This window comes from Tinamus guttatus, unplaced genomic scaffold, assembly GCF_059628265.1.
Source record: "Tinamus guttatus ecotype Peru unplaced genomic scaffold, ASM5962826v1 Tinamus_guttatus_pri_ptg000141l, whole genome shotgun sequence".
Classification (NCBI taxonomy): Eukaryota; Metazoa; Chordata; class Aves; order Tinamiformes; family Tinamidae; genus Tinamus; species Tinamus guttatus.
In genome coordinates, this window is record NW_028288675.1 from 1401857 (window position 1) to 1421459 (window position 19603).

The 19603-nt window shown below is 36.6% G+C and overlaps 1 protein-coding gene across 1 annotated transcript in view; it reads right to left on the reverse strand.

Moving 5' to 3' along the window:
* The window catches only part of TRDN (triadin), a 270244-nt gene that overhangs the window by 98543 nt on the left and 152098 nt on the right, over positions 1-19603 (reverse strand). Inside the window, exons 13-15 of the mRNA XM_088521987.1 lie at positions 18717-18788; positions 9300-9362; positions 8390-8452 (exon numbers count right to left, since the gene is read on the reverse strand). Of these exons, the coding sequence (XP_088378113.1) occupies positions 8390-8452; positions 9300-9362; positions 18717-18788 (198 nt within the window). The remainder of the gene's footprint in view (positions 1-8389; positions 8453-9299; positions 9363-18716; positions 18789-19603) is intronic.

The window sequence follows — 19603 nt, forward strand, 5'->3', positions numbered from 1 at the left end:
GGTGTAGGTGTTTGCTGCTGCTATAAACCACTGTTAGCATTCCCAGCTGAAGAATCCTTTCAGTGGGCAAAAGGGGATGATATTTGCAGAAACATCACGGTGACCTTGCAGCTTCTGTGCTATTTTCAAGAGTGGCAGACATGTTTAGGAACTCAATGCTCATAGAAGATCAATGGGAGTTACATGCCTGGCTTACCTTGACGCATCTGTGAATCCCACCAGTGCCATGATGCATCTTTATGCACCTAAGTATCACTGAAATCTTGTTGACAATCACTCCTGAAGGTGGAACTTAGGATTCAAGATTCACTGAGGGCTTTGAAAATTTCAGAGTGGGGCATACAGCATATCTTTTGAGATGCCTTCTATCTTGTTTCAGGAGCAGACTCCCTTAACATCCAGGCATATAGAGACCATGGGAATTGCTTTTCTTCTGTGTTTGCCTCACTATTATGATTTTTGCTTGTTTGTTTTTGTTTTGTTTTGTACTGCACCTTGCTGTTATCCTGTTTTCATATATCTGTTTTTATCTGCATGGAAGGATGAAATTTGATTTTTACTGTGTAGCCATATCTGCCTTCTGATGAATTTGAAAGCATCAATTAGAAAAGCAGACTCTTTTATTTTATCTCCCATGGAAGACGGAACACTTAGGTAGAGGAAAATAAAACAAGAAAGGAATTTCTGTTCTTCCAATAAACCTGCAACTCCTCTCTGAGGAGCTGACTTTCCACTGCATACTGCCTTTGCTTATGTGCCCCTCTGAAGGTGTACATCCACAATGCTCAAGGCTAGAATACACCATCAGATTATCTAGACTGACACTTTGTTGTCAGAGGCTCCTATATTTCAACTGGGTACTTTGTCAGATGATGTGTATTTTCCATTAGGTAAACAATCCCCTTCTGCAGACATCAAGGAAAGCAATATCCACCCTGCACTGTGTTAGTTTATCATTCTTAGTGCTAGGAACATGTACCTCATTTTCAGGCTGGATTCAGTTAGCTTTGGCTCCCAGTCATTCATTCTTGTTAAACTCTTCCTACTAGATTAAAGAAGAGAGCTGCAGTAGCCTTTTTTTTTTTTTTTTTTTTTGAAGGTACTTTAAGGTACACTATAACAAAGTCACCTCTTTCTTGAGGCATGAATAGAACTCTTTAACTCTCTCACTATGAGGCATATTCTCCATTTGTAAATGCCATTTTTTTTTCTGTGCTTCCTCCAATTTGACCACCATAACTATATGTACATTCCGGTCTCACCATCATGTGCCTTATGCAAAGGTGACGTATGGCCATGGCCTGCTTTCCTGTTGCCAGGTTTATTTCATGTGAATGAGAATTTTCACAAATGAAAAATTATCAGCCTCAACTTGCCATTCACCTTGTCAGTTTTGAAACTACTTTGACGATGTAAATGTAAATGGCAATACAATGCGCAAGGCAGTAGAAAATTGGGCCCTGCAGCCAGAGAGACTATATTTGGGTGTCACAAGAGAATATAACTCTTGAGTAATGGGATAAAATTAAGCAAGGGAAAATTTAGGCAGATTGGAATGAAATACTTCTTAACTGTGAGATCTATTAGGTTGTTGAATAATCTTCTGTGGGAATTGATGGAGGCCTAGTTACTTCAGACATTTAAAACTAAACTGGATAAAGCACTTCAAGCTATTCTTTAAGGAATTATCCTGCCCTGCCAGAGGGAAGGATTAGATGACCTAGTAGGTCATTTCCATCTCCACTTTCTCTGATTTTGTTATACAAAACCCCACAAACAGGAAATTGTTAGCTAAGTCAAGAGATACTATGAAACCCCTACCTGTACTACAGAAAGAGCAGTGAATAAAATCACCTACTGGTAACTATGCAGGAGACTTAATCCAGCATTTCTGTGGTTAGTAAATGCAGTCAGTTCTGAGAGTTTGATGTGAGGCTGTATGCAGAGGGGAAAACCTCTACTAATGTGAAAATGCTAGGAATCAGTAAATAACATCCAAATAATACAAAAGAGACTTTCCTACTCTTGTAGGAAAGGAGAGAAAAAAAAAAAGAGGAGGCCTGAGATACTAGCATCATGAGCAAGTAGCAACTTGTTCATGACATGAATTGAAGTCTGAAGCTTCAGTAAACCAGTTGGGAAAACTATATGTTTTTATACAATTTGATATGTGGGCATTAATTCATATAATGATAATAATTGAAATAATTGCTAATATGAAACTAGAGCCACCATCTTCTTTGCTGCAAGTTGGACAAACACACAGCAAGCCATAGCCTCTGCACACCTGTGCCAAGTGGATTAATGGCTAAATAGACAAAGCTGTCAAGATAATATTAGAAAGTAGTAACTTAAAAAAGGAAGATTCAGTTTTAAGGTCCTTACCTTGACCTTCCTTTGTGTGTGTTTCTGTGTGTAGTTGTGACCATGATTTGCTTTAAATTCATTCTAACCTCATAATACACTCTGCTCCCTTAACTATTGCCCTTATACATTCATTTTGTCTGCATAAGAATCATTAGGCAATTCATTGATTACTATTTGTCACTTAATTTTTGCATTCATCTCTCCTTCTCCCAATTTCTCTAAACCTAGCTGCAAATAAAGCCATGTTTTCATAAAAAAATAAAGAAACAGTGAAACAGCAGTCTATTCCCCTAAATGCCTGCCTTCTACATGCTAAAGCAGATCTTCTGAAAAAAGGTCCACACAATCCACAATGCCATGTGGATTGTATCTCAGTTTACCTCCACTGAACTTTATACCTTTTCCTCATACTTTGTTTGATAAGTCACAATAAAATCCATGAATAAAAATCTGTTATTTTCTTTACATGAGCCAGCCACTTACAAAAGCGTTTTGGCCTCTCTCTGTCTATACATCTCCATTTTGCCTTTGCAAAGCAGCCTCAACTGAGACAGCCTCTGCATCCCCCAGGCCTTGAAGAGATGACAATCAGGGTTCATCCAAGAGCATCTTTAACTCTATCGTCCGCTGACATCTATCATGTCACATCTATAGCGTTAGAGAAAATGAGATGTGCGGCTTTGGCCAGGCCAGGAGCAGCATGCCAAGACCTGTCAGCCCCTCATTCATTTTCTGGTCCAAAGAACACTCCTGAAGCTGACCTGGACAGTTGTGCATGGTGTCTCCAGAGCACAGATCCTCAGGGATGGCTGAAATGTCTTCCTACAAGTATGCACAATTACCACCCATTTTCCCATCATGAAAATCTGGGATCAACATTGTGTCGTGGATCAAAGCATTCAGTTCATTGCAGCTGGATCCATTCAAAGCATTTCAAGCAGTGTGCTGAGCACACTGCACTTTTCTAGATTAGGGGGTAGGCCAAGCATTTTTTTAAGTAGAAAACATCATCTCTCCAAAATGCTTTTTCTCAGAATGGTGTCACATCTGGAAGGCGTTATCTTTCTAGCCATGATTGCAATAGCATAAGGAGCTAGGGGAAATAAAACATGGGCACAACCTCTCTTAAATAGCCAGATTTGAAAGTGAAGAACAGAACAAAAACCAGAGAATTAAAGAAACTGGCCAGCAGGTGTCACTGCTTGTTCTCCTATCGTAATCAAAGGCTGATTAGTATAAAGAATGTAAGGGTAAAGCGGAGCCAAGGAAGTCACAAAATTAAATGGATTTTTGTTGTTTTTGTTTTTCAGATGAGGAAGTCAGAGGAATTTGTCTTTCTCTCTGTATAGAGCACAAAAACAAAGAACATACTGTTAGAGTGTAAAATGACCTTTTTTTTCTCCATTTCCTATTAAATCTTTGTCTTTTTGCAAGTACCAACTAGCCTTTAAAACAAAGTACAGTTGATGACAACACATATGTGGTCAACCAATTAAAAAAAAAAAAAGTCCTGGGAGGCAGGAGGTCATTTGCTCTTCTCTGATTACGTCCAGTGCAGGAGGTAGTGCAGACTGCCTAGACTTTCCTCTCAGCTTCATGATCACACTGGGTAACTGGGTAGGAGGCATACGTGAGTTCTGTGGCAGTCACAAGGTAATGTTTTCAATTTTTGCATCTGAGATCAACCTTCAGTTTATTTTTGCATGACTGAAGAACAGGATCACTTGAATTCTGCAGTGGCGTCATTAAAAGTATCTCAAGACCTGTAACTTTAAGACCACAGAGACTTCTATTCAGGAGGCAAACAGTTTACTTTGGTATCTAGGGAGACGGTGCCACCCTTCTTCCCTGCTAACACTCCTTGGTGTGAAACACATGATATTGCACCATGTGTCAGGGATGCATCTGCAGCACCACATAGCTCCACGATTATCACAGGGGCTCACACGAGAACCTTTGCCTTACTGGGAGCATAAAAATACCAACAGAGCAATATAAAGGTTTGCTCAGTGATCTGGGATGAGTAAGTCGGCACACCAAGAACTCCTTTTCTGCCTGCTAAGCAGAACTGTGCAGGGATACAGTGGACTCTGATACCTGCAAAACATTTGTCGCCATGGGTCAGAGTCTAGGCGTTTTTGGACACCTGCCCAGGGGATCAGTACATTTCTTGTCATGAGCATCAGTTGTGCTGGCTGATGTCCCAGGTTTCTGAGACTATGAAAGTTTGGGATATTTAATCAAGCTAACATATGTTTAGCCTTCAAAAAATATATATCTTCTGCCCAGTGGGCAACTAGTCTGGTGATGCATCCTATATTTGAATATTCATATGTGGAAAATGGGGGAAAGGCATTTCCCCCCTTGTACGTTTTTTTCTGGGATTTACTGTCAAAAATGTTGCACAAGATGTAGGTATTTTTGTTACTTACTAATTGAAATTATGCAGCAATAACAGGAAGGCAAAATCATCTTTGACAGCTGAGCAGAGCTTTAGTTAGAAAATGGTGTGATGATCCAGGCTGACATTTCAGTGCTTTTCAAGCTCATTTATTACCTATGCTACCTATGCTATTTGTTGTGAGAACTAAAATAAGTGGGAAAAGCATTTGCAGCAATCAGACTTAAAAGCAAAGATTGCTGGAGAACACTATGAATGTTTGGGAATGCTTATAGAGGAAGAAGCAAAGATGTTTCAGAGCATTGAGATTTTAAGAGCATGAAGAGACACCCTGCGAACAAACTAGGAGCACCCGAAAACACTAATATCCGCATAACAAAGTTTAATTTCCACTAAGAAATAAACCCTAGTGTGACCATACTAGCAGAATTACGTTCTATAAGCTTACTTTGTAAGAACATAAGAAGAATGAAAGAGGGAGAGATCTCTCTTTTGTAGCCATTTTCCTACCTGTGATATTTATCAGACAGGATGTTTTGAACTATTATCACTTGTGCAATAATAGTCTGACACTTTGGGCTTTCACAAAAAGTTACAGGTCACATTCACTGCCACTGGGGCTATCCCTGCCTAAAAAAAACCTGCTGAAAGCCCTGATCTTTTGCTTGAGGCTGTATACCGAGGCTTTCAAAAGAAGAAACTCTATTCTTAGACTGAAAGCTGGACACCTCCGAATTAAGGTGATCAAGACCACTGCCCACTCTAGGAGACCTTGGCTAATGCCTGTTACTCTGGGCTCATCAAGTCCCTTTCTGAGTATTTGGAGTATTTGGAGATGTAGTCTCTTCACCTAGAAGAGCACTGAATAGATTTTTCTAAAATGGGTGGTTGTGCCAGGCCCTTGTGTCTAACAATTATGTTTGTTTAAGCCAAATCTCTGAGTTTGTAACAACGGAATTATCTATTTTTCAGAACAGTTAACATGGTGTTTTTGTATTAGCTGAAGGTCAGAGGATTAATGTGTTTTTATCTTCAATGCATTTTTAAAAGCTAATTAAGAATCCTCCAGTTCATTCTCTGCTAAAGACTGAAAACATTTTGCATTAGGTAACTCTTGCTTCTCCTCAGCAGAAAGAATGAGAGAGAGGGAAAGGAGAAATAGAGGAGCTGAGAAAGAGTGAGCTGGCATGCAAATAAACAAATGCATCACAGAGACACAGTTAGAGAGCAATAAAGAACTCCACTTTGGTAACTACTAGAGATTAAATTCTATCATGGACAATAGGGCTAATCTAAAACATTAATCAGCAAATATTCAGTATTTGCAGTGGAGTGATGGAGCAGTCCTTGTTACAAGGAGAGAAATGGAGAGGCGTAGCTGAAAGTGTTGCTCTGAGAGTCCTGGTGGCTTTGCGCCAGATGTGAGCCTCCTGGGACATTTCCATGAGGATGAAGAAGAGCAGCAGGACTGGAGCGCCAGGAGGTCAGTCCTGGCAGAAGCCAGCTCTCTCAAGCACAGGGACAAGCAAGAAGGGGTTGAAGTTGGATGCCCACCCTTCAGCTCCAGGGGTTTGGGAGATTGATGGGAAGCAAAATGAGACACAAACTCAGAAACGTGCAGAAGTAACTGAAAGATTTGAAAACCAGGGTGAAGAGCTTATATTTAATGCATTGGCTACTGCCTATGCTTTTAATAAGAAAAAAAAATGGAAGTGTTCCTATACTCTTTAGTTTTGGATGCTTATCTGTGCTGCTGATTCAAACTCTCTGAGGTTCATCTGCTCTATGTGCCCAAAGCATGTAAATACTGTCAGACACTGAGGTAGTCTCATTTCAAAACTGGGCTATGCACTACTATTCTGATCATCAAATGTGGCAATTATTTCAGGCTTAAAACCTTTTAGGGATAACAATAGGTGCTGCCAATCAAAGCTAGGATGTACACAAGCCTTCAAAGAGCAAGCTGAATGAGGAATAACAGCAACATGTGTAGCTAGAATATATTATGGATTACCATCCTCTAACACAAAGGCTAGTAAACTCTTCAAAATGCAGCAACCTACAGAGCTAATAAAAGGGATAGAAGTGTATGGATGTCTCGGTTTGCCTAATTTGTGTCTTTCTAGCATTGATAGGATGACTCACTGGATTTAGCAACAGCTTGTGAAGATGAACATATTAATAACGTTATGCTGCAGCTATGCCATAAAATGTAATCTTTTAAAATTCTCTATCCTCAAATAAAATACAGGTTTAGAACCAGAATAAAATTAGATATATGAAGTGTTGGCTTATTTTCTTTTAAAATCTGTGTTTAGACTTGTAAGTATGCAATCTTAACTTGGAAGGAGTATTCCTTTCCCTTCCACAACGGACTATTCCTAACTATAATAGAGGAAAACCTACTAAAATAGGGCACCAGAAGTATACCAAGGTATACTTGTGTCATTCTGTGTAGTTTTATATATCAAGCATAACTTAACATTTTTCTTTTCATCCATAAACATTTGAATAGGAAAGCTTATGTAGACCATGTATGAATCAACAACAAAGAAGTCTGTTTCATATTCAGATTTGCATATATAATCCATCATGTTAGTAAACAATGGGATATATATCCTCTTAGCTTTTGATACAATTCAGCAGATTTGAATAATTAGATAACAGAGCACAAGACTTACCATGAGAACATAGCAACTAGACCCCTGAATCTTTCAATCCTATTTAAAACCTTTCTTCATGGTTTTAGGCATTACTCTAATTTAAAGAAAGGCTGGTCTGAGTACTTAGTGACATGCAGGAACTTATTTAGGAAGTCTCTGGCAAAGCAGAATGCAGAACCAGCTTCTTTAGGCATTAAGGTGATACCAAACTGCTAGACTGACTATTTTGTTTCTCCCCAATTCTAATGAGACTCAGTTTCACGAACTGCAAGAGCCACCTACTAGAACTATGTTTATATTTGTAGATTAACCATACTTGCAGATGTATTGAAACAATTAACAGGAAAAAAAAAGTTTTGGATAAGACCCAAATGGTAATTTCCAGATTTATTTAAAAGAATATATTGTTTTTATGCTAGGTAGCATGAAACACAATTAATTAGGTTCAGGACAATTGCTAGCATTATTTTTAACTTACTTTAATTTTCTCAGGGGATAAAGTGTCAGAAAGATAACCACCTATTTTCTACCATATGAGGTAGCTTGATATGTAGATTTTACTATTTGCACTTAAAATGAGATGAATTTGTGAAATGATTCATGAAAATCATTTGCACTCCATCCGTTCTTTCTGTTCCATGTACCCTTTGAGGCTATTTATACTCTTGGTTGACTTAGGATTTGAGAGGAAAAAAAGGTGTTTCTAAAGTTTTTATAAAAACCTCAAGATAATTGAAACTCACACTCAATAATACTCACATAATTGAAAATTGCATACATAGTTATATATATTACATGTAGACACATTCGTACATATATGTATATATATACGTGTGCCAAGCTTGGAGTCTTACATGATAATGACTTACACACACCCCTGTCTCAGTTGTTAAAAACCTGAAAGTGCCTATACTAAGTAGTCAGATGTTTACAGCAGAGAGAGACTTCATTTTCTTACCTGCTTTTTTAATTTCAGGGACAGCTGTCTTCTCATGAGCTTTCTCTTTTTTTCCTTCTTTTTCTAGGATTTAATTAAAGAAAGTCAATTGATATGCTAGAACTGTGAATCATACACTCAAATATGCAGTCAGCCAAGCCCTGGTGGGTACATGCTGAAAAAATTGTGACTTATTTGGGAGTTTAGTTCAGATTATTCCCTTATAGCACTTGCACCCTACTAGCCACAGAGCAATCAACTGAAATGAAAATTAATCACTATGCATCAACTATGGATGATTTGGACCCTTAATAATTCATCAAAGGCTAGGCGAAAATCATCAGTGCATGAATGTGGCACCTTTTAGCTTAAGCTGCAGTAGCAATGAGATCATTAATAAATAATGAATGATATAAATATTTTCCCATGAAAGCAAGGCCTTTGGTGGATTTTAGATGCTTCCTGGGAATGAATGATCCAAAATGTTATCTAGATGGATGTCAGGGCCTCACAATAAGATCTCTACAAATTTCAATTGTGAGTCTATCCCAAAAAATAATAAAAAACATACATTTCCACACTCAGAAAATGGAACACCATGTACTGTGTGATACTTCCCATGAGTTTTGCCTGTGGCGATATTACTATGTCCTGCTCTCCATACAGACTCTATTAAAATAGCATAAGAAGCCCATGGACATCCACCAAATGGCAGGAAAAGACTTCGGAATACATCAGACACTGAAGACATCCGAGACTGAAAACGTAGTAGCATATAGGCTGCTGCACTGCAAGCAGTGAGTAAGGAAGTAAGGGAAGGACAGTAGAGAGCCAGGAGCATAGGACTGACCTAAAAAATAGCAATGGCATCTGAGCCACTCACAGGAATAAAAGCTGAATGATGCCAATAAGAAGTTTTCCCAAACCATACCTTTCTTCTTGGTTTCCGTGGTAGCCTTCTTTACATGAGTCACCTTCTTTTCCTCTTCTATTTCTAAGGAAGGAAATAGAAGTTCAGCTGAGTCATACATGTATGTCTGGCATGGGAATACTTGACTAGCTATAATAGGCTCTAGATTAGATAAGCCTGTCATTGATTTAGGAGTTTACTATCATCAGCTCAGAAATACTTCTTAGAACTTGAATTATATTTCTGAGCTGTTGCTAGTAAACTGCATTGCAGCTATGGATAGAACTGGAACCAGTGTGTGCACGAGGTAATTATTTAAGTAAGCACTTACTCAAGAAATTATGCTGCTAACCTAGTGTAACTAAAGGTTTAGCGTGGTGATTAAGTAGCCTGAACCTTCTCTGCCTGAATAAGTGCTTCTTTTATAAAATCAGACTTAATGATGGCAAAACTTGCAAGTGATACTTGGGAGTAAGTGCAGAATACCGTGAAAGGCCTGCATATATAATATCCCTTTATAAAACTTTTTTATGAATTGAACCTTTGAAACTGTCATTACAGGATATCTGTTATTCATGGAGAACTGTAGTTAAGCAATCTTCTATAAAAGAACGTGACTCATTCTTTTAAAAGCATCTGCCTCTATTTTATCAGTTCACTGGACAACAATAGAAATAAGCATAGTGTTTTTCCTTTATTTATAAAGGCTATAAAGATTTAATTATTCTATTAGTATAATATAATAATAGAAAATGGATAGTTCAGTGTATGGAAAAGAAAGCTATAATTCTTCATTGTTTCCTTTTTAGGAACGAACCCACAACTTGATGATAGTACAATAATAGCTAATCTAAATGCTCTTTTAAATACTCATCCAAAAAGAGCCAATTTTATTATCTTCAGGTTGTCATGCACAGCTTTGGATTTTGATGAAATGTAATTTTATTTTTGTGATGATTTACTGAATGACTATGCATATAAAGCTAATTTGTATTACTGCACCAAACAGCACAAGTACATGAGCCTTTAAGTAAGTGAGAGGTGTTTTCTTTACTTTAAGATACAGAAATATTTCCTGAAGCAGATCCAAGAAGCAAATACATTATTATCCCTTGCATAAATTAATATGAAGATAAAAGAAAGATGAAACTTCTCACTTCACTAGCTACCACAGTAGGCTTGGGCATGAAAAAATATACACAAACAGGGAAATGCAAGACAGCTTGCTTTCTGAAACTAAAATAAACAAATAGTTGTATTCTTGATAGAAAAATAGATTTCTTCACAGAATACACAAATTCCAGTCTGTCCAGAGTAGTTTCATAAATAAAATTTTCCCTATCATGAAGGCAATATTTGTCAATATTCAAGACCTGTTTGAGCCATAGTGCTGCTGATTTTCTGACAAATTGTTGAATGTTTAGAAGGATCATGTTGCATTGCATTTGTTCGTTGTTTTAAAGAGTTTTGTTTATTGTCCCCTTATGTTATCTTGATACAATGAAGCAGAAAACCCTTGTCTGTATTTATAGAATGCCTCTCCCAGTGTTTTGTGCCTCATACTCCTTGTCAAAACCGACTCAAACCGTTTCATAGCTCCACTTTCCTGTGCTACCCTCAGGTTAAAAGTACAAGGAGAATACAGAATGCATCCATTTCATTGCTAAATAATTTCAGCAATTAATTCCACTGCCGTAATTTTCTTTCCTGAAGTTCTAGAATTACAATATTCCAAGTGCCCAGGGAGCCTAAAGTGAGTTATATTCTCTATGAGTTTTGTAAGGGAGGAATACAGAAAGGTGTTAAAGAAGTACGGCCCCTCTGTCCCATTAACACTGTCCATTGCAGCATATTCACTCTTGACTTCCATATAAATCTCAGCTGTATCTAGTTTCACTGATGTCCCGTCCACCTACTACTGACAAATGTTCATGTAAATTAAACTGATACACTTGGTAAATGGATAGCACAAGAAGAGTTATTTCTTGAATCAATATACTTACTCTCAATTGGATTCACAGATTTTCTCCACATTTAAATTGTGGTATTTTAGAGTGTATATTTAACACCAGCAAAAATATAATTTCTGAAATATTAAATCCAGTGATTTTCCTACAGATATGTACAAAGCTAAATTGAGAGGCAGAACAAATAAATAAATAAATAAACAAACAGTAGCTTAGCCAGGTCTTTTGCACTGTAAAATTATGAGCCTCATCTGCTAATCTAAAGTGCTTATTTCTTTAGCTAGAAACAGCAGTAGGGATGCAAACAGCTGCAGTTCAGCTGTATAAGGAAGGACCATTATATGCACGAGCACTGGACTACAGAAAGGAACACAAGGTGTTTTTGACAGTTCAGGGCTGACTCTAACGTGTAATTGAAGTCCAACTGAATATAGAAAAATCCATTGTATTTGCTATTGATATGTTATTTATTACTGTAGCTGACATGATTGTTTTGTCAGGAGCACTAGTCTTACATAGCGCCTCCTTATGTACAGGGTGTAAAAGATAAACAACTGCACTTTCTTCAAAAATTTACAAGAAAATTATGGATATAACCATATGACAGTGTACAAAATAAGAGAATCAATCAGCAAGTCAAGCAATGGACTTTGCATTCAATAAAAATTTTCATAGAATGTGAAAAAGTGGGTCTTTATGTAGAACAAGGAGGAAACGAATGTATGAAGAGCTGTGTGAATTAAAACAGTAATCTACTACCACATGGGAAATTCAGGAGAAACTTTTTCCTGAGAAGAGAAAATAATTGCATGGAATATTTTACTCGAGAAGTGGCTGAAGCAGAGAGATCCCTAAAACAAAAACAGAAACAAGCAAACAAAAAATAAGATTTATTTCTTTCAACATAAGGTATGGTAAGGGACTGAGGACACTGATGAAAATCCAGGTGAGATTCAATAGGAGCCAAGAAAAGAGCTGTATTAACCTGAATTACTTCAACAGCTCTCGTAGTGGCTTTGTGTGTTGTCATGGACTGTCAACTAGTTCTGGGGCAACAGGGGAAGGGGAGATAATAGAAAAACGCTAACAACGCAGCACGTGAAAACAGGCCTGGTAAGAACAGACTGCTGCTGTGCCACGGCCGAGAAGAGTCTAAATTTAGGAGTGTGCTTGATTTACTAGGCGCAATGTCACGGGGGCAGTGCTGGGTGTCTGGAAAAGGAAGTTGTGGCGAGAGGTTCTTCTCCATATCTTCCCAGGTGCCCAAGGTGCCTACATGAATAGTGACTGAAAGAACTTGTTGACTCATCCTACCAGACAAACGGAGGTAAGAAAGGTAGCAAAATACAGCCAGTGATGCTGAGTTTTGGGGAGGCCTGTGTATTAATTTTTCATATACACATAGCGGGGCTGAATGTCAGAAGTTTGGGGATGTTTTGGTTCAGATAAGCCTTCTAAAGTTCAGATACTTATACAAGGCTTATCTGCATTTATCTAATACCCTGTTGTCAGGAAATCTTGGGAGAAAAGTCCTTGTGAGAGACTTTTGATATTGCATGGCTTTGTGAATTACTGCAACAGCTTTTACTGCCTACTAATTCTGGTCCTCATAGAAATGAGGAACAGAGATGAAAGCGTAGTCACACACAGACAGAACAGAACAAAACAAAAGCTAACTTAGCTTTTTCCAACCTCTGAGAAGCTATGTTTCAGACTGAATGCAATAGGTAAAACTTCATTCTATTTTTCTGCAAGCAGCTTTGTTCACCTTAAACTCTCAAAATCATAACTCAAAACATTCTAAAACTGGAATTCCTTATCTGTTTTGAAGAGATTATTTTTGTTTCTTTGTTTTAACAGGTGACTGAAATCCTCTCCCAGATGAACTTACTGAGAGATTTGCCACTAATTTCAGTGGTAAATCAGTGCCACTGATTTTCAGGATTTCCTTCTAAATATTAAATGATTAATTATTTTTCTCTTTTTGATGGTATCTCTTTCCCCTTTGCATTATGCTTAGGGTGGATAATGACATTAGATTACTTAGTTTCACATTGGCTTCCAGTCATTTTCAAACACATTCATACTATAAGGCACTGTTAGGTTTACAGTCATTTTAAAGTAATTAAAAGAAATGCAAGGAAAATTTCCCTCTTTGTCGCTGAAATTCTGATTCACTAGGAAACATGAATCAATAGCAGCACTAATTATGTTGCCAGTACTGGGAACAATTTCGATGATGCTTTGCATGCTTTTGAGAATACTTTGGGGCAAGAATGTGGCGTGCTTTTGAGCAGGAATGTCTGGGGTTTAGGAGAAGGGTCATACAGCGCTATACAGAACTTCTGTGAGGGTCACCTCATCTTTCCAAAGAAAAATGAAATCTTCACATTTTAAACCCAGAGAAATTAATCCACGTCTTTTTATTTCACAGTCAAATTGTATGCAAAAGGCTACTGCTTACTTAAAATAATTTAAAAAACTAAGAGTCTTAAATATTTTTTGAAGTTAGTTGGTTTTGTTTTCTTGGGTAGATATTGGTAAATATTTATTTTTAAATATAGAGTCTAATATTATTAATTGGAATAAATAATAATAATGATGAGAAAATATAGCATTATGCCTAATCAAAATGTACATAGCTCTATATTTTTAATCAGTTTGTTACATTTTGGTAAGTGTTTTCTTTCCTAATTGCAGTTTATTTTTTTCTGTCTCATCAGTAGAATAAAAGTAGTACAGAGAAACTTCATGTCATTAAGTAAAATGTCAAGGGCTTTCTGAAACAGTGAAGATTTAGGCTTTTCTTCATCATAGCTAAATCACTGGAGTTTACTGCTTAAATATATAATTTAAATCATTGAATAAATAACTCTGAAATCTTGTGCATATGGTTTCCAAGATTTAATTATTGTTGTTAGTACAGACTCATGGAGACATAGGCTCACATTTCTCCTAAAACCTTATTTTAATCCTATATATACAGTATCCTATTAAAGCTACCTGCTGTTTCTTCTGACAAGCTAGGTTAAAACACAACATAGTGTATTATATTTCCAACAGAAAAGAATTTCCTCTTTGTTTTTGTTCACACTTGGATTAAAACTGATCATAGAATGGATTTTCATCCTGGATATATTTGCAGGATCATTAGAAATGTTGTAAATTTGGTCAAAAGCACAACATTCTGATTTTTTATTGTATATTGAATCACAGTATTGCATTAAAAAGATTCTTTTAAGGGTAATTGTTTTTACAGACAAAAGACAAAAAAAATCTGAAATAATCCATGTGCAGAGGGGAAAACAGTTCAAATATCGTATAGAGGCAGATTGATTTGTACAATTGTGTTTCTACATTTTTGTGTAAGTGTACTTATATACTTCTAAACATTGAGGAAGTTTTGTCACAATTTCTATTGGCTTTAGTAATTTAGCCACTCTTAGTTATATCCCCTAATGTTATGTTCATGAACTGAGATATAGACCAAAATTTCTTCTTAAAAATAGTCTGCATTCTGTACAGCATAGAAACCTGACATAGCTTTCAATTGCAATGCCAATTTAGCCTCCACAGGAGTTTTGGATGAAGTTAAAGAAAACTATTTCATAGTGATCCAATTTACTGTCTTCTGCAAAATCTATAGTTAAAGCATTCAAACAGTGGCTAGCAAAAGTTGGGCTTTAGTTGGGCTTTTTTTTTTAATCCCTCAGAGATGCTTCACAGACATTTATAAGATTTTTTTTTTTTCACCTCATTTGGTATCACAAACGCTAGCAAGACTGCAGATAACAGCCAGTATGCTTCAGTTAGTTAGTCACACATGGGAGACTTTTCACAGACCTTCATGATCCGTTAACAAATCAGAGTAGCTTGGTGGATCACTATTCTGTGATGAACGCTCTGCCTCTCAGATATGGATTTCCAAGGCAATATAACTTTGAAAAATCATATTTGGATACAATGCTATTCAAAGTACTTCTGTGGTACAGAGCTTATGTCTGTCTGAGATCACAGGTAGTGGGCTTTAAGAAGCCTTCCTCTAACAGGCCTCACACAAGGGTGCACTAGTCTTGGGCAAAAGCACAGGTATGACATTGTGCAACAACTAATAGAAAGCTATAGTCTTTTGAAAAGCTTAGTTTCCACATTTCTTGTCTGACTTCAGGTCCCTCCTTAGAGATTACCCTATCATGTCAGGGAGCATCAGAAGGGAGAGTCCTTCCTAGCTGTACAGGGAAAGGGAAGAAGCAGGAAAGCTTATGGGCTGAGCAAAAAAAGACAAGACCTGAGCAAACAGATTCACAGACCACCAACTGTAACCTGCAAAACAACCTTAGCATGTCAGTGGATAATGAAGGCTAGGAAAGAGAGAGATAAAAGGTATGGAGAAGAGAGCAGTTGAAGGAGATGCATGTTAAAATCAGACTTGAGAGAGCCATGGAAAACAGATCTGCTCAAATCACAGCCCAAACCAGTGTCTTCCCTAGATGGCAGTATCACAGTATTAGCATGTAGAAGAGCCCGCTTCCAAATCCTTGTGAAAACTCCAGGGAAAAAAAAAAAAAAAAAAAAAGGTAAAGGATTTAAAATGGGTTATTTTACTTCACAGTTTGCCAAACAAGATTTCGAAGCTTGAACAGATGTTGAAATATGTATCAATGTCCTTCTGTTCACAAATTCTCTTTCCTTCTTCACTTTTTCATTGTTACTGGATTTTTTGTTTGCCTGTTTTGTTTTCCTTTTCTATTTGTCACTTGAAACTTCAAACTTGTCAGTGTGCTTTGAGTGTAAGATCTCAAGACAGCACCACTCTTCAAAATAGCCAAACCACTGTGAAATAGTAGTGTAATGATCAGTTCTTTTCCCTTCTGACTATAGGAATACAAAGTATTTTGCTTTCATGCCAGAAGACACCTGAAAGACTTAATTCATATACTTGTTCTTGAATACATCTGATTACATACAAACTGAATACAGTATACATTTTAGATATACCTTACTTCATCAGCCCATTTCCAAAAGACTTACCATGGAAATGAAGGAAGAGAGAATGACAATGACATGCAGAGAAAGGTTGAGAGTGAATTCAACAGAGTCTCTTTTTTTTTCTGCTGGGCACTAGTTACCAGCCATGAAAATCTTTCGTTATCAAGTATCAAATCACAGAGGCGCTTGGTAGATGCAGCCACTAAATAGTCCACATTACTACTAAATAGTCCACATTAGTGCACAGAAATAGACTGATTCAAGATTGCCTAAGAAGTCAGTGGCAAAACTGGACAAAGTGAAAACATCTCTATTTAAACTTTAGGCTTTCCGACTTGGTGACATTCAGAGACTAGATAGAAAACCATATAAAAGGTGAAAGCAGCCAATAAAAGCTGAAAAGATTGACTCTTTGCTAGAAAAAATCTTTTCATAAATTTCCTCGGTGACCACTGCACTGTTACTTTCAACATTTTCATCTTTTTTTTTTTTTTTGAGTTGATTGCTTTTCAAAGGCTGAGCCAGTCATTCCATGCTATATAAAGTATATTTAGCAATTAACAAATGCTTGTGCTTGTTCACTATTATGTGAATTTATTATACTATCTTTATCCCTATTTAAGATAAGAACAATCCTTTGTTTCAACCTCTTTCTTCTCCTGTTCGGTCACATGCAGTAATATCCCACTCAGAAAGGTAAGAAGTCACAGATTGATGTCTCTCCAGCTGTGTCAGAGATTTAAATTTCTCCTCTTAATACTTTTTCTACCTCTGATTTTTCACCAAATATTCTTATAAATTGCTAAATTATTTTTGCCAGGGCTGAAATAAAGCTCTGGGATTTAAAGTTCCTAAAGTCAATGTGTTATCTAGCCTAGTGCAACATATAGTTTCTCACAGTAGCGTTTTTCTAGTGATTCTTCCTTCATCATTTCTTCTAAAACTCTTGCATGAATGGCATTATCTTCTGGTGACTGGTCTTCAGCCTTATAGGGAATTCAGTTGTATGATTTTGAGCAGATAATCTGCTCCCCAATTTGATTTGCCAAATGGGTGTCTAATTTACATTCACAATTACTGCAATTGCATGCATAAATGAGCTAATGAAACACACAAATGTGTAACTGGTCATAAATAGTCATTTCCATGTGCAATTGCAGTAATTGCATGCTCCTTATGATTTTGAAAATCAAGAACTTAATGTTAATTTGATGCTAGTTCGTGTTGTGTAACAGTTATATTTAAAGATTAGGTTTATCACTCAACAAATGTAGCAGTCTTTTTCTATTATGTCTTTTCTTCCATTACAGTTAATTGGTAGATAATGGTCCTTAACATTGCGAGAACTCTTTTTTTTTTTTTTTTTGCCTACAAGAAGGATTCAAACCTTTCCCTCAAATAGGTAGGAGTGCAGGTTGTTTATAAATAGTCTATTGTGGCACAGTAACTATAGATGTTTACTCTTTCAAATAATATTTGAGAGAAAGAGATACTAAGACATTTAACTTCTTTTGTCCAGATATTTTGATTCACAATAAGCACCACATTACAGCAATATCTATTCAATTCAACTCTTTGTTTCAATCATAGGCACTGCCAATATCCCTCTTTAGCTTTCCATTTTCATATGCAGGCAAATCTTGTGGCTTTTGTCCCAAACCCCATGCGGTTTTGTCTTAGATTGCAACTGCATTCTGTATAACACAGACCTATGACCTCTATGAGACAGGCTGGAAAGTGCCATGGTAGCATTCAGTGACTCCAAAGTATTATATGAAATCAGGTGTATAATTATATAACAATATTCATAAGTTTTATATTATTAAATTTTATTTTTTATGTAGAGACCAGTAATGTATATTACCGTAGTATTTTTGAAGAGATGGACACAGTCCAGTTTAAATGAATATTTAAATTTTTGTATGCTCAAAATGCATATTTCAACCATTTTACTGAAATGATTAGATAGTAAACAATATGATTCAATTGCAGGGTTTTATGTTTTAATCTTCTTATAGTAGCATTTGACTACGTATTTTATTTTCAGTAGTTTTAACAATAGAAATAGAGTTAGTAAATGTAGCCAGAAATATTGTCTTCATTTTTGTAGAAAATACACAGAAACACAGCAGAATAGCAATAAATGAAAGAGCAATCCAGAGTAAATTAAGAGGATAATGTTGATTATCCTGAACATTTGGATGGCTATTTATGGCTGAGTACTTTCCAAATGACTTTATTTTACAGATTGGGTCTCAATTCCACAATCTATTTCATTCAGGAAATCCCTTGGGCCATCTGTGGGAGTGCTAGAAGGAATACTTAGGTCTCATCATGTGAATATGCTTGTACCATTCACATCCCAAGCACAATTATTTGATCAATTTTGTAATATAGGTTATATTCATAAGCAAAGTCAAACAGAATAGCGAGTCTAGCTCACAAGTAAAAGTCAATAAATTAGCAAAAGACTCAAACTTGCCTTCAGCAGTTGCTGGCTTCTTCCTTGGACTATGTTCCAGAAGAAGACGAGGAGATACCATTTCCTTATGTCCTGAACGTGGGTCTACAGGTTAAGAAGCATGGAAAATGAATTTACTAACAGACTTAGGTCTGTTCACTAGCAGATTCACTAGCAGATTGAGTTTCCATCAGAATTGTTTATGTTTAAAATATGACACCGTGCATAAAAGTTATTATCTTCCAGACATCATAGGAAGAAATTGCATTTCTCAACAAACACAGTAACGTATTTCTAAGAGACACATTTTAAATCAGTGAAGACCAAGTGACTCAAGCATATGCTGAAATTCTCACAGTTCTATTTTTCTTTGTTAGAATAAAAACCTCAGAAGAATAATACAGTAATAATAAGGTTACATATCCACAATTCCTCTTCTACAGTAAAAGTATATTTATTTTATGTCAGGCCTATGATCTTCAGTTGTTCCCTTAAGTTCACTTATTATGAACTTCCTGAAACACTGGTAAAAAATACTATGCTTTTCATCGTCGAGGATGATTCTTAATTAGCCAATACCAAGCAGGTTATTCACTGTAAACACCAACTATCTTCTGATCCCAGCGGCTGACTGAAATGCCTCTTCTCTTTTGTACTATTGCAGTTTACTCTCGCATAGCACTGAACTGGGACTTTTGGTACTAAAGAAGTCTATGCGCAGATTCCGTGCTTTATTAAAGATAGTTTTCACTTCATTTCCGCAAACATTAACAACCAGATCTTTCATTCTCTTATATTATGTCTTTTCTGATTTATAATGCTTGTTTACAGTCTCCTATTTTCTTTTAATTTCTTCCTCTGGCATTTATTTTTAGTAGGCAGCATGTACTATCCGAGACAACTTGGAA